This window comes from Trichomonas vaginalis, chromosome IV (genome assembly GCF_026262505.1).
Source record: "Trichomonas vaginalis G3 chromosome IV, whole genome shotgun sequence".
Lineage (NCBI taxonomy): Eukaryota > Parabasalia > Trichomonadida > Trichomonadidae > Trichomonas > Trichomonas vaginalis.
Window position 1 is genome coordinate 25,551,786 of NC_067206.1, and position 13,674 is coordinate 25,565,459.

The 13,674-nt window shown below is 35.7% G+C and overlaps 8 protein-coding genes and 3 pseudogenes across 11 annotated transcripts, besides 1 other annotated feature; 9 read left to right on the top strand and 2 right to left on the bottom strand.

Moving 5' to 3' along the window:
• Window positions 1-2,025: 2,025 nt before the first annotated feature.
• On the top strand, window positions 2,026-2,478 carry TVAGG3_0167090 (protein of unknown function, DUF4106 family; the record flags this gene model as incomplete). Its single annotated transcript, XM_051225156.1, has 1 exon — window positions 2,026-2,478. The coding sequence occupies one exon, from the start codon at window positions 2,026-2,028 to the stop codon at window positions 2,476-2,478; it is 453 nt and encodes a 150-aa protein (XP_051110142.1).
• An 86-nt stretch (window positions 2,479-2,564) lies between these two features.
• Window positions 2,565-13,674: part of a mobile genetic element that runs on past the window's edge.
• Window positions 3,231-4,111, top strand: TVAGG3_0167110 (annotated as a pseudogene). Its single transcript has one exon. A coding segment is annotated over exon 1 (881 nt).
• Window positions 4,488-5,024, top strand: TVAGG3_0167120 (protein of unknown function, DUF4106 family; the record flags this gene model as incomplete). Its single annotated transcript, XM_051225157.1, has 1 exon — window positions 4,488-5,024. One exon carries the CDS (start codon window positions 4,488-4,490, stop codon window positions 5,022-5,024), a length of 537 nt encoding a protein of 178 aa, XP_051110143.1.
• On the top strand, window positions 6,095-7,330 carry TVAGG3_0167130 (annotated as a pseudogene). The gene has a single exon. A coding segment is annotated over exon 1 (1,236 nt).
• Window positions 7,397-7,786, top strand: TVAGG3_0167140 (uncharacterized protein; the record flags this gene model as incomplete). The annotated part of the gene is made up of 1 exon (XM_051225158.1): window positions 7,397-7,786. One exon carries the CDS (start codon window positions 7,397-7,399, stop codon window positions 7,784-7,786), a length of 390 nt encoding a protein of 129 aa, XP_051110144.1.
• TVAGG3_0167150 (protein of unknown function, DUF4106 family) lies at window positions 8,723-9,172 on the top strand (the record flags this gene model as incomplete). The annotated part of the gene is made up of 1 exon (XM_051225159.1): window positions 8,723-9,172. One exon carries the CDS (start codon window positions 8,723-8,725, stop codon window positions 9,170-9,172), a length of 450 nt encoding a protein of 149 aa, XP_051110145.1.
• TVAGG3_0167160 lies at window positions 9,457-10,397 on the bottom strand (annotated as a pseudogene). The gene has a single exon. A coding segment is annotated over exon 1 (941 nt).
• TVAGG3_0167170 (uncharacterized protein) lies at window positions 11,188-11,388 on the top strand (the record flags this gene model as incomplete). Its single annotated transcript, XM_051225160.1, has 1 exon — window positions 11,188-11,388. The coding sequence occupies one exon, from the start codon at window positions 11,188-11,190 to the stop codon at window positions 11,386-11,388; it is 201 nt and encodes a 66-aa protein (XP_051110146.1).
• On the bottom strand, window positions 11,417-12,013 carry TVAGG3_0167180 (uncharacterized protein; the record flags this gene model as incomplete). The annotated part of the gene is made up of 1 exon (XM_051225161.1): window positions 11,417-12,013. One exon carries the CDS (start codon window positions 12,011-12,013, stop codon window positions 11,417-11,419), a length of 597 nt encoding a protein of 198 aa, XP_051110147.1.
• TVAGG3_0167190 (uncharacterized protein) lies at window positions 12,778-13,062 on the top strand (the record flags this gene model as incomplete). The annotated part of the gene is made up of 1 exon (XM_051225162.1): window positions 12,778-13,062. The coding sequence occupies one exon, from the start codon at window positions 12,778-12,780 to the stop codon at window positions 13,060-13,062; it is 285 nt and encodes a 94-aa protein (XP_051110148.1).
• On the top strand, window positions 13,085-13,669 carry TVAGG3_0167200 (uncharacterized protein; the record flags this gene model as incomplete). The annotated part of the gene is made up of 1 exon (XM_051225163.1): window positions 13,085-13,669. The coding sequence occupies one exon, from the start codon at window positions 13,085-13,087 to the stop codon at window positions 13,667-13,669; it is 585 nt and encodes a 194-aa protein (XP_051110149.1).

Below are 13,674 nucleotides of genomic sequence, written 5' to 3' on the forward strand. Positions count from 1 at the left end.
ACTTAGCACAAGAAAGTAAAAATAACGACGCGGCTATGCAAAAGGCAATGAAAAGCGCAGAATATATAAAAGCTAACAATGACTGGTTAGATGCCCAAGCCAACGCTAAAGCAGCCCAACTCATAGGGTCAATAAGGACAAAAATACAAGCGGATGAAGACAGTTCAAATGAAGCTTTAACGAATGCTGACTTTAAGAACGCCTTCGAAGCTCTTCATAGTAAGGTGAAACAAGTGAACGACTTCTCATCTGGAAAGAAACTGAAGTCTGAAGGTTTCGACAACGAGTTAAGAGAAGTAGCACAAAATATGACGAAAATAACAGATGCAGCAACGAGACAGGCAGTTCAAAGTGCCTATGACGCCGTTAGAGCAACTGTTGTGAAAAGTCAAGAAAAAGAGTTACAACAGACCAAAACAGACCTAGTAAATGCTTTCTTAAAAACGAAAAGTCAGGTAGGACATTACGCTGCAGATGGAACATATGTGCCAGCTGGTGGAACTTATATACCACCAAACCCTCCAAGAGAAGCACCTGCACCAGGACTACCTAAAACATTTACATCGTCACATGGACATAGACACAGGCATGCACAACAACCACCTCCACAACCAGCACAGCAACCAACACAACAACCACAAACAGAGCAAGGACATAAAAGAAGTAGAGAACAAGGAAACCAAGAATTCTTAAAAATGCTTAAAGAAGAGTGTGGTTTCCCAGATACTGTTGACTTTAGTGACAGATATAAAGAAGCTATTGGAAAGTTCAAGGATGGAAATACTGACCCGAACCTATTTAGCTTTATGGCTCAGCACCAAAACGGATATAATCTCAAACCTGGAAAATACAAGCTCGCTAAGGGATATGATTTAATAGCATATCATCCAAATGACATGGATGAATTTACTCCGAGATATTTGATGTCAGAGCTAAATGACAATTCAACTTTCGTCATGAAACGCGTAAAAAATAGAGACGGAACGAAAGAACAAAAGCTTATGAATGCGGATGACGTAGATAGGGAAATTGTTGAAAACGGTCTCGGAATATATGAAATGCCAGCAGATGAGGTACAAGAAACTCCACAGGAAGAAGTTCAGATACAACCAGACATGGAAGAAATAGTTCAGCAACAACAGCTAGAAGAGCCTGAAGGAAACGAACAAGTCCCTCCTTTGGAAACTAACTTCACAGAACTAGATGAAGATTTGGAACAGCCGAAAAATCTTGACCCTCAACAAGAGTATGCGGAGAATATGGAATATTTCCAAGAGTCTAAAAAAAATTCGGCTGACATAGTAGAAGAATATCGAAAAATGTTTGCCGACATACAAAAGACTCCAGCACCAGATGAAAATATTCAGCATAGAATGGAAGCACTGAAAGAAAATGTACACAAATACAACAACCCTTTTTACTTACGAGCATTTAACGTTCAATCTTCGGATGAACTCGGTGAAAATAAAAGGTTAAATTTCAAGAAAACATATAGAAATGAAACATTGTTTAAAGTTCATTCAGAACCTAACCAAGATGGAAACAAACCTACTTTTGTTTCTGCAGACGATGGAACTACAATGAGATGGGGTCATAAAGCTAACCCGGATAGGTGGTTCATAAACTTACAACCACAATTCCAAGAAGTTGTAGACGCAATGGAAGTCAATGGTGAACCAGATATAGCTGGTATTTTAAGCGCGGCTTTAATGCCATTGAAAGATATGAAACATGCAGATATTTTGGACCAGTATGAAATGAACATGGCTGATGGAAATATAACACCTGACGTTCTAGAACATTTATCTCAAAGAACTACACAGAACCATAGAGATGGTATATTTGGTGAAGAGTTTAGAAAGAAAGTTAGGGAGAGCGAAGGAAGAGAACCTATTGTACATGACCTTGCAAACGAAAGTTTGCAAAATGTCATAAAAACTTACTTTGCAGACAATGAACCGAGAAGGGATGAATATTTAAGAAAACTCAAATGGACAGTACAAATGAAATGTTAGTATTAAAAACATGTTCCTTGACAAAATAAAACCAACTACAGAAATAAACGACGCAAGACTGAAAGATTGGGTAGAAGCTTTCCCATTCACAAAAGATATAGTTGGTAACATGGAAAGAAAACCAGAATGGCTACAAAAACATATATTTGGAAACGAGCATATTCCATATGGACAGGCACTGTTTGAAGAGCTTGAACCGGAAACTCAGGAAAGAGTCATGCAAACAATACGCGAAGACTCAAATACAGACTATGACAAACTCTTTCTAGGATATAGGTTACCTGAGATGGGCGACCAGAGCCAAAAGGCAAAAAGGACATGGGAAATTTACAACATACTAGATGAACATAATGCAAAGATGCAACAACTTCAAGCAGAGGGCAATGAAGGAAAAAGAAGAGTTAAAAACTCAGTCAGGAAGAAAGTAAAGCTTGGTCCACGTGGGTTCTATTATGACATATAAATCCAACTATTCTATATTTTTACTCATATGAAATGTACGCCGCTCAGAATATAACGCCAACAGTTTTGGATGCAATGAACGGAAATGTTTCCGAATGGTATAACGAATGCGACAATGCCATTAGAAGGTCAGAAATAGTTCTGGAACTTACGAATATACAACTGCTGTTTCTTATGGAAATGTAGGTGAGTTTGGAGAAGGTTCTTCAACAACAGTAGATATTGCTTGCGACAGGTTTCATATAATTTCTATTGACAACTCTTTCTTATACGTGGAACAAGACATTGAAATAAAACCTTCTGCCAAGTTGTCTGACAAGAAAGGTTGCAATGGAATTTCTATGTCGGATACCAATATGCTCCAGAAGTTTTCATGGATATAAGATATATTCTAACTCTGACTTAGTTCAAACAGTAACATGGGCAAACTATGAATGGTTCGCTTTAAGAAACTCAGTACAACCACAAGCTAGAGAACAAACAGACCAGTACGCCACCATTGAGAAAATAAGAAGACTTGACCCTAACGTTCCAGGAGTTTATGTTAACCTTTCTGGACAAACTGCAGCAGCAGTAACCAAAGTAAAATTGAAACTTAGAGTTCCTTTGTCATCTTTCCTCATCTTCAGGTTTTAAGATACTTGCCAAACTGGGCAGGAAAAATTCTATCGAACTTACTCCAAGCAAAAATAACTTAGTCATTGCACCAACGCAAGACCCATTCACTCTTACAGAAGTAGTGGAACAAATAAAATGTCATTCGCCGACTTTTGCAAAAACAAAGTTGACTTAGACTTTGGTTTCTCAAACCTCAACACTGAAGTAAACTATTATTTCAATGCTGCTGGAGATGCTTGGGACCCAGTTAAGTTCACATGCGAAAAATTTGAATGCAAGAGAATAGAAAGCAGACTTGCAGTCTATATGTTGGACCCAGATATTTCAAATGCTTTAGCTGCCAAATATATTGCAGTTCCACTTATGTTCCCTATACACCAAATATCTGTCAAAGACTTTGCAGGTGAATTGGAAACCAAAGTGCTGACCCAGGTGCAAGAACAGATATTGCCTTAACAACTGCAATGAAACATGCAGATACTATGTTTGTACTGTTCAGACGAACTATAAATGACTATTCTTGCTTCTACAACCCTGGTATTAAATATCATATAAACATAGATGGCAAATATTATCCAAGAGAAGAATATTCTACAGTTGAGGATATGAGGTCATACAACTTGACATTAGATGCTATGAACTTTAACAACAACTTCACAACAACCATTAACCCTGAAATGCAAAGTTCTATTATGCCATATGTGAAAGTATGGACTCATACAGGAGGTCAAAAAACTCAATATACAAATGGAGACCGTTCAAACTTTTGGCTTGGCATTCCATTTGCTGACTCAGAAGACTTTATGGGTGGTATTTCAACTGTTGGTACAGTTCAAATACAATATACTGGTGACAGAGACGGTCCAGATGAATTGAAAGCAAAGAAGTTTACAAAACCAATAGCACTTTTCACGGAAGATGCTCTTTTGAAGATTCGTTCGATGAAACCTGCTGGGGCTCCTCAGATTGGTATAACGACAGCTTCCATCGAGCAGATTTTGGCAGCAGGTCAGTAAGTTGTTCTTGAACTGACTTCTCTCCGTCAAATATTGACAGTACGCCAGTTTTGACATAAAATTGTATTATAAACTTACCTTTAGAAATATCTGTAAGTTTTGTTGTTATATTTTTGTCTGCTTCAAGAACTTTCACCATTTCAGTTATACCAACTTTCTTTGCTTTATGAAAATATTTAGGTTCAGCAAAGACTGCTATTCTATAACATTTACCATTGTTTGTATAAAGAACTATTCTGTCAATGTATTTGTATTGTTTGTGTGTGTAAACTTTGTTTTGCTTCAATTCAAAGAGATACTCAAATACGTCCATCTTTTTATTCTTAGTAAAATGTCATTTCCGAAAAATAGAAGCGTGAGTGTTTCAAAAGGTTTAATGGCGGTGGCAGATGTGAAGTTAAATTCACCAACTCAAACAAACAGTCAAAGTGTTGTTGTCAATGTCAAAGAAAGAGATGTTGAAGTGGGGAAACCATACGAAGACGAAGATGGTATAACAATAGTTCCTGTAAAAGAACAACCAACATATCCTGAAGTTAGCAGAGACTTAAGTTCTGTTGCAGATATTCGAAACGACTACATGCAACTGAAAGACAAACTTAAAACTCAGGAGAAGATTTGTCAAGCTTTAGGTATAATGTTAAACTTGGTCGAACACAACCCTGTAAAAGTGAACTCATATGTCATCGCACCTCATGAAGTTTTGAAAGAACTATTGAAACTTTTGACAGAGGCAGACGATATAAACATCAAAGAAATAGAACCCGACATTGCTTGCTGTGGTGTTTCATACAATGTCATTGACAAGATATACGTTATGAAAGGAGGTGAAACGTTGAACTTAAAGTATAGTTTCCCAGACGTCATAAAAATATTTGACGACCACAACATTTCATTAAAATTTACTTGCTAAGTAAAAATGTCAAAACTTCTTGAAAGATGTTTGAAGAAAATAATATAGACTTTATTTCATGTAAAGGACTTTACACACTTTTGAACGATATGAAAGACCCTGTTTTGTTTGTTCGTGTAGACAAAGGAAAGTTCTATGTCTTTACAAAATATTTGAACTTCTTAGACAGAGAACTTCAAGAAACGCCATGTGAAAGTTTAGATGAAGTTCTTCTCCACTTTCAGAAAAACTTTTAAATATATATAATGGCAGAAGATATAATGGTTTATACTATTACGACTAAAAACCCTGAGTCATATAATTCTATAACAACAAACTTACAAAGTCTCAAGGACGATATTGTAAACTGACCTTAAACACGATGACGACTAAAGCCTGTTTTGCTCTTTTGACACCAGAAGACTTTGTTGTTGTGAATGGTAAAAATACTCCTTTGAAGATACTTACTCAGATATACCACCAACAGGTTTTGTTGACTTATTTAATACTTTAAGACGGATGTAACATGTGCTGCAACTAGAGCAGGTTTCATTATGTTTGGATGTCCGACTGAGTTTAGTATAAACGATATGAGCTATAATACAAAACTTATATCTGGTTTTTACTACCAACAGTTTCCTATAACAGGAAAAGGTGTCATACAAGGTTTGTCTGTTCCATTGACTTTAAGTACACCTATTTTATATATTGTTTCAAACTTAGGTTCAAAGTGCTATTCGAATGTCGACAGAAACTACTATGACCAAAAAGATACTCATGGTATAAACAACACTTTCTCTGCTGGTTTGCCTATTGTTCATTCGAATGCAGAGTTTTCAGCTTTAGTAAACTCAAACACTTTAGCAAACATAAACTTAACCTTAGTTTGACGCAAACTTTGTTCCTGTAAAACTTTTATGTCCTATGTATTTGTCAATGACGGCAGAAAGTTTCGAATTGGAAGATGCAACTGGTGAAAGTATTGTACTACAAGAACAACTTCAACAACAAATAGCTCAAGAACAACAAATGGAACAATGCAACAAATAGCTCAAGAATAAAAAAAAATATTTTTTTTATTTTTATAAAAAATGTACAGAATAGATGTTTCAGATTTTATGACTTCCAAGCATTCAGAAATATGTGTCCATTTCGAGACTATAACAAAGCAGTCGAGAATTTGAAACGTTTAGTCATTTATGTTGACTCTGCCCCAGAATGTTATGTCATGAAAGAATGGGATGTTGTCTTTAACAAACCAAGAGCAACCATAGTTTTCAGAACAAGAATGTAGACAGAAACTTAAGAAAATAAAAGTCGTACAAGTTGGTATGAAGATGTTAGATGCTTGGGATATCTTATTGTCAAAGTTAGAAGATTTTTCAGTTCGTGGTATAAAGTTCTATACACCTTCTCCAAACTTCTATTCTATCTTCACTGGATTATAAATACGAACAAGTAGAATGGAAAGAAAATGTTATAGAGCTTGGTTAGACCATGTCAAAGAAATTATATGCAATGGAAACGAAAGAGTCTATGAGTATATCTTATGTTGGTTTGCAAACATCTTACAACATCCAAGTGCTAAAAATGAAACTGCTCTCATTATAATTGGAAAACAAGGAACTGGTAAGAACACATTCTTTACAGATATCTTATGCAAACTGTTAGAGGGCTATTCGAACCCTAATATGACAAACTTAGAAAACATCTGTGGCAAATTTAACTCTTCAATAGAGAATATGAAACTTATAGTATGTAACGAACTTCAAAGTATAGATACAACAAAAGTTTTGAACTCAGATGCTTTGAAGAGTCTTATAACAGACAAAGTTGGAGTTGTTGAAAGAAAATATAAAGACCAAAGAGTTTGTGAAAATGTTGCAAATTTCATCATGGTTTCAAACAATGTTGTTCCGATGAAGTTAGAAAGTTCTGACAGAAGATATGTAGTTGTCAGAACGTCAGATTCTCATATGCAAGATACAGAATATTTTGACGACTTAGCAGAAACTTTGACATCTGACTTTTACAACCACTTGTTCTCATATTTCATGACATTAGATATTTCTAAGTTCAATCCAAGACAAATTCCACATACCGAAGAGAGACAAACATTGTTAGAAGCAAACAAGAGTGTATATGAACTGTTTATAGATGAAACTGACTTTGAGTGTTTAGATGAAAGGTCATTGTACGACTCGTATAAACAATATTGTCAAGAATATGGTTATATGACAGCGTCTAAACGAACATTCTTGGCAAATGTCAAAAATCTTTTAGATGTTCAGAATGGCGTATATACAAAGAAAAATTTTTCTGAGTAAATTTTATAAAAAATATTTTTTTATCCGATAGAAAAGATGGCAAAATTCATCTCAGTAAACAAATATATGTCAGGACTTAAAGAAGAACTAGACCCATTCGCATATTTGAATGTTTACTTCTACAATTTTGAAAAGTCTACATATGACAAAGTTTGGAACATCGAACCCGTTAAGTTTGCTATTGTGACTAAAAATGGTGCGAAATTTGAAGACTTAGACATAGAAGGTTTGTTAGCAGTCAAAGAAAATTTTGACAGAAGGTTCTCAAACCTTAAAGAAGGCAAAGCATACAAACTTGTTATACCTTATGAACCAAAGAAGACAGACGACTATGAATATTATGAGTCTAAGATAGTTGAAGTTCAAGGTAAGTTGGGTAAAAAGATTTTAGAGTCTAAGCCAGTGTTTGCTCCTAAAGAGGAAGAGAACATTGACATTGACCCAGAAATGTTCTAAAAATAAAATTTTATTTTTACATGTCAAATTTCTTTTTCTCTGGAACTGGTTCAGGTTCTTTCTTCTCTTCTTCTACTTTCTTTTCTTTCTTTTCTTTCTTTCTCTCTTCTTCTTCTTCTCTGGTGGAGGTATGTCAAATTTCTCAGAACCATATTTATGTAAAAGTTCTTTGTCCTTTAATAGCTCTTCTATTCTGTTTTCTATTTCATCTTCAAGAACAGCGCATGTGTCTTCTTTGCATTCTAAGAACTTTTGTTGGACTTCATCTTTCCAATCGGCGTCATCTCTGTCAACAAGTCTGTCATTGACAAATTTAAGACTGCTCTTTGTAATGTTTTATGGTTCTTGTCATATTCCCAGAAACAGAACTTTAGAACAAATTCACCTTTCTTGTTTACACTATGTAAGATTTTATGGTCGACAGATGTTTTGAGTCAAAAAGTTTGTCTCGAATATAGATAGCGAAATCGCTAGACATTTTCTAAAAGATAAAAATTTTAATTTTTCTAAAAATATGTTAGAAAAAAAGTTTGCTGACATTGACAAGAAATTTGAGAATGTTTTAAACAAGAACAAGAGGAAGTTAGAAAATGCTCAGATAAAGCCTATACATGACAAGTTCTTATTTGCTCAGAATGGTATAACAGGTCTAATTGCACCACCTGGGTCGGGTAAGACTTTCACTTATCTTAAAATGGCTGCACAACAACAAGAACTAGATGAGAAGAACCCATTTTGAGTTAGTTGTCATTTGTAGTACTTCTGGTCAATTTGACCAAACCGTCAATTCGTTCAAAGATATTATAAAAAGTCTAAGTTAGTATGTATAAAAGATCTGAGTTGTTAGATTGGATAAAGAAGTACCAAAGAAGAGTTTTGAAGTACAATGCTATAAATGAGTATATAAATTCTAAGTTTAAAGACCCAAATGAGGAAATGCAGAGAATATTAGAGAAGAAACACTTCAGAAACAAACAGAAAGAGATAGAATACATTTCGAAGAAATTGCAATCTTACGATTGGAAGACTTACCCTCATAGATGTCTTCTTATCTTAGATGACTTTGCTTCTCATCCTTTGTTAAAGAACAGAGAACAAGACATGTGTCGAATTCTTAAGAAGCTCAGACACTTTAACATCTCAGTTGTCATTTGTGTACAGACAGCAAAGAGTTTAAGTAAGGATGTTAAAAGAATACTTACTGACATTATACTTTTCCCTGGATTGTCCGAAGACGATTTCATGGAACTTATGAAAGAGTCCATGGCAGGTAAGTTTGACAGACATGAACTATGGGAGAAGTACAAAGTCATACAAGACCCTCATACTTCTTTCAGAATTCACATCTACGCGAACAAAGTTCAAATTGTAAAAAGTCAAGCTTGAAAAATAAAGAGTTTTGGCGACCAGGGTTTTTTCACTACTCGCTGTTCTTCACTGTTTTCCGAGGGAAGCAAGCATATGAGGAAATTCATGAAATTTCATACGGAATTCAATAAAAATAATGTTTATGTTAGAATGTTAGATCTAACATGTTTTCTAACATGTTTTCTAACATGGTCTAAAACATACAAAACTCATGAAATTTCATACGGAATTCAATAAAAATAATGTTTATGTTAGAATGTTAGATCTAACATGTTTTCTAACATGTTTTCTAACATAACTATTTACAAGCGTTTTACATGGTATATGTTGCGATGGTTCATGACTCTAAACAATTTCGTAGCTTCTATTTCTTCTGTCAGTATGTCAAAAGTTTTAACGATACCGAAAGTTTCTTTATACTTCTTCTTGACGTCAGAAGAAGGAAATCGTCTGCTGTTGGATAGTTTTTGTTCAGAAATTCTAACATGTTCATTTTATCTTCTGCTGGTTTTTCTGCTTCTTTCTTTAAATCTGCATAGTCGTTTCGCATACGTTCTATCTCTTTGACGGAGTAGTTATATTTCCTCATTGCTGCTTTACATTTTGAACATTGCGGGTTCATTTTTGCGTTATATTCTGAAACCTTACCTGCTAAAACAACTAAGGCGTCAATGGTTTTCTTCATCTCGAACATAGCGGGTTTTATTTGTTCGTTCCATACCTTACCCCTACTATCTTTATCTCTTATTTCCCAAACACATTTTGCAACTAATGAAACAAAGTTGTCGTAGGTCTTAAATTCTTCGGATTTGTAAAGGTCAGAGATGTTCTTATATACCATGTCGCAATCTTTGTCCATAACCTTATGGTTGCAATGAAAACCAAGGAATTCATAATTTACCTTTCGTATGAACTTCTTTATTTCTACTGAGTCAGTTGCTTTGACTTCTATTTCGTCAAATTCGGGAATGGTTAGTTTTTGTTGTTGGATTTCAGGTAGTTTAGGTAAATGGTCAATAATGTCCTGCATTTCATAAAGATACTGTTCATTTGTTTCATCTTTCGCACTACAGTCTAAATTATTCGTTAACAATTCCTGCTTTATCTTCTGGATTTTTGTTTCGAAAGTATATGAAGAAGGAATGAAGTTTTTCATCTCTACTAACATAGACGTTGGATTCATAACTAGCGAGTTTGGTGCTGTAGTTGTTTGAATTGTTGTTGTGCCGATTGTTGAAATCATGTCTTTTATACAAAATAAAAAAAATAAATAAAATAAAAAATAAAACTAATTTTATTTTTTATTTCGGGAAAATTCATGAAAATTCAAGAGTTTTAGACCATGTTAGAAAACGTGTTAGAAAACATGTTAGATCTAACATTCTAACATAAATTATATTTTTGGTGTAAATTTCATGAAAATTCAAGAGTTTTAGACCATGTTAGAAAACGTGTTAGAAAACATGTTAGATCTAACATTCTAACATAAACATTATTTTTGCTGAATTCAGCAACAAAATTCAAATTGTAAAAAGTCAAGCTTGAAAAATGTAAGTGTTTAGTCTTAGTAAGATGGTAGCTTCTTAAAGCAAATACCATTGCTGAGTTTTATGTACGTGAAGAGAAGTACAATGAATTCAATTACGAGTACAATTGCAATGACAACTAAGGCAACTATTTTTGTCTTTTGCCAGCAAGGGTACTTCTTCTCTTCCAATGGTTCGGCAGAACTATACTCACTCATGAGAAATGCCAAAACGGTTTAATAGAAAAAGTGTTATTTTTTCATGTCCGAAGACTCGAAGGTGCAACACTTCCAAAATACCGACGAACTCAGAAGAGCAGCATGGCAGTATCTTCTTGACAACTTCTTTGAGTTCTCCAGGCACACCTTGGAAAATGCTGAAGAACTCCGACATAGAGAATTTGGAGAAATTGCACTCCAATACTACCTTGACAAACAAAGGGTAAACAAAGGGTAAACAAAGGGTAAAATAAGACTAAAAACTTAACGTTTAAAAAGTGACATTTTTATGAGCTCCGAGTCACCGAGAAAACTTGGTCAGATGTTAGCAGCTTACTTCCCCGAGGAGGATGGAAGCGTTACATACATCAGGTTCAAAAACAACGAACCTGGAATTGCGTACCAAATTCGCAATTACATGACCATGGAAGAGTACGAAAGGTTCCTACAAGAGAAACCAGCTCTAAACAACTCAGAAAAGAAAGAATAAAAAGTTTAACTCGTAATTGTTTATTTTTTTACTTGTATGGGCAAGCTGCAAGAATGAAGTCGACTATCTCGGTCTTTGTCTTGACCAGTTGGACTGCTCTTGCGAGTACGTCTGTTTTGCGGTCTCCAGCTGGTGTCTGACCTTCGTAATTGCGCATGTTCTTGAGAGCTCCAACTGTAAATGGTTGTAGGATGAAGAGTCTCTCAGACTGCTTGAGGTAGTCGTCACGGTCACGAACCGAATCTGTGGTACGAGTCGAATTGGTCGACCTTAGGGAAGAGACTGAAAGCCTGTCGTCTTCCATAGGGGCTGTGGCATACTCTTTGCGTAAACGGTTCAGACCTTCTTCGAACTCTTGGTCTCTCTTGGATTGAGATTGGAATTGGAATTGGGGTGGAGGGTTTGACATGAACATCCAAGGGTTAGGGCAGTAAGGCATAGGCTGAGGAGGGTAGTTCGGGAAGCCTTGAGGAGGTATTTGGTAGTAATTTGGAAATTGGTAGTAATTCGGAGGTACTTGTTGGAACTGAGGTACTTGTTGGAACTGAGGTTGCTGAGGTGCAGGGGCTGGTGCTTTAGGTTCCTCTGGTTGGGATATGGGCTCGGTTGGTGGTACGTCGGACATTGTCTTGAAACAATAAAAGACTTGTCTTGAAACAATAAAAGACTTGTCTTGAAACAATAAAAGACTTGTCTTGAAAAAGTAAAAGACTTGTCTTGAAAAAGTAAAAGACTTGTCTTGAAAAAGTAAAAGACTTGTCTTGAAAAAGTAAAAGACTTGTCTTGAAAAAGTACGGGTATCGTCTGAAATCAAGACCACTGTTCTCAAATTTGAGAACTTTACACCAAAAAATTTCTTGAAAAAGTAAAAGACTTGTCTTGAAAAAGTAAAAGACTTGTCTTGAAAAAGTAAAAGACTCGTCTTGAAAAAGTAAAAGACTCGTCTTGAAAAAGTAAAAGACTCGTCTTGAAAAAGTAAAAGACTCGTCTTGAAACAATGACCGACATAGACCCAGCAGATGAGGCAATCTACCTTATAGAGATAAATGAGCTAGTTAGGAACTACCTGAGCCATCTGAAGTCAAACAAGACCATTGCAGGCTGGGTGTCTGGAAGAAGTGCGCTTAAAATTGAAATTGACACTGGAATTGTCCTGCAAATACCAGAAAACACTCCTTTCGACGACATAAAAGAGATGAAGAAAGAAGTCCTCTTGAAGTTCTTTGCCAAGCGTCCTTGGATACTACTTCCAAACAGAGAGAACCCAACTGTACGAATTGCCCAAATTCTCAGAGGACTCTTACACTTCTCGGGTCGGGCGTTCTTCATAAACACAGAGGGCGACATCGTACCTTTACAGTAAACATCTCATTTTAACTTCACTTTTTTATGTTTTTACTCACACTCGTACTCAACAGGTATGTGTACACATATGTCAACTGTGAACCTTGTATTGACCGGTCTTCCTGCAAATGCAAGTTCGGTCAATACACAATTTATGGTGGCAAGAAAGACAGTGGGGAATGTTATTCTGACATCTGTTGTTGCGCTCGAGAGAGAATTGAAATTCCAGACCCAACTCCAACACCAACACTCAAGTTGCCAAAGACTCATGTGAAGAAGAAGCCTTCTGGTAAGTTTCTTATAGCCATATACATGGCACGCTTTGAGTAAAAACATTTTTTTCATTTTTTGAATGAAGCAAGTTAAATTCGTCCCACACCAATCTCAATGGACCGATGAAGAGTTTCAAGCTATGGTTGAAGACGTTGAGAACGACATAGACGGCGAACTTGAAGGAGCTCAAACCACAATTGCAACCAAAATTGCACAAGTCAAAGAAGAGATAGCTCCACTTAAAGCTACCAAAGCTACTCTTGACCTCATGGATAGTTACCGTTTAGATGTCAAGAGTGGAATAAGACAATTAAAATTAAAACTCTTAAATTACGAAGCTATACTCCAGAAGTTAGCAGAAATGAGAAGACTTTACCAGAGCTACTTACATGTAAGGGACTTACCTTCAAGCAGTCCGACCAAAGATGAATTTTCTGACATTGTCCCAATTTTGTCCGAAAGTCAGCTCAGATGTTTCGAACTGCTCCCAACATATCCAGAATATGAACGTTTGCCTGAACTCTTCCGCAATCTCAAAAAACGTTTTTTGGTTCTCATGTTCGAAACTTTTATCGGAAGAGACAACAAACGTTCAGAAGAAGAACAAGATATTATTTTAAACTTGTTGTATGACATAACTGTCATAACAAGCTTTTTGAAGTAAAACCG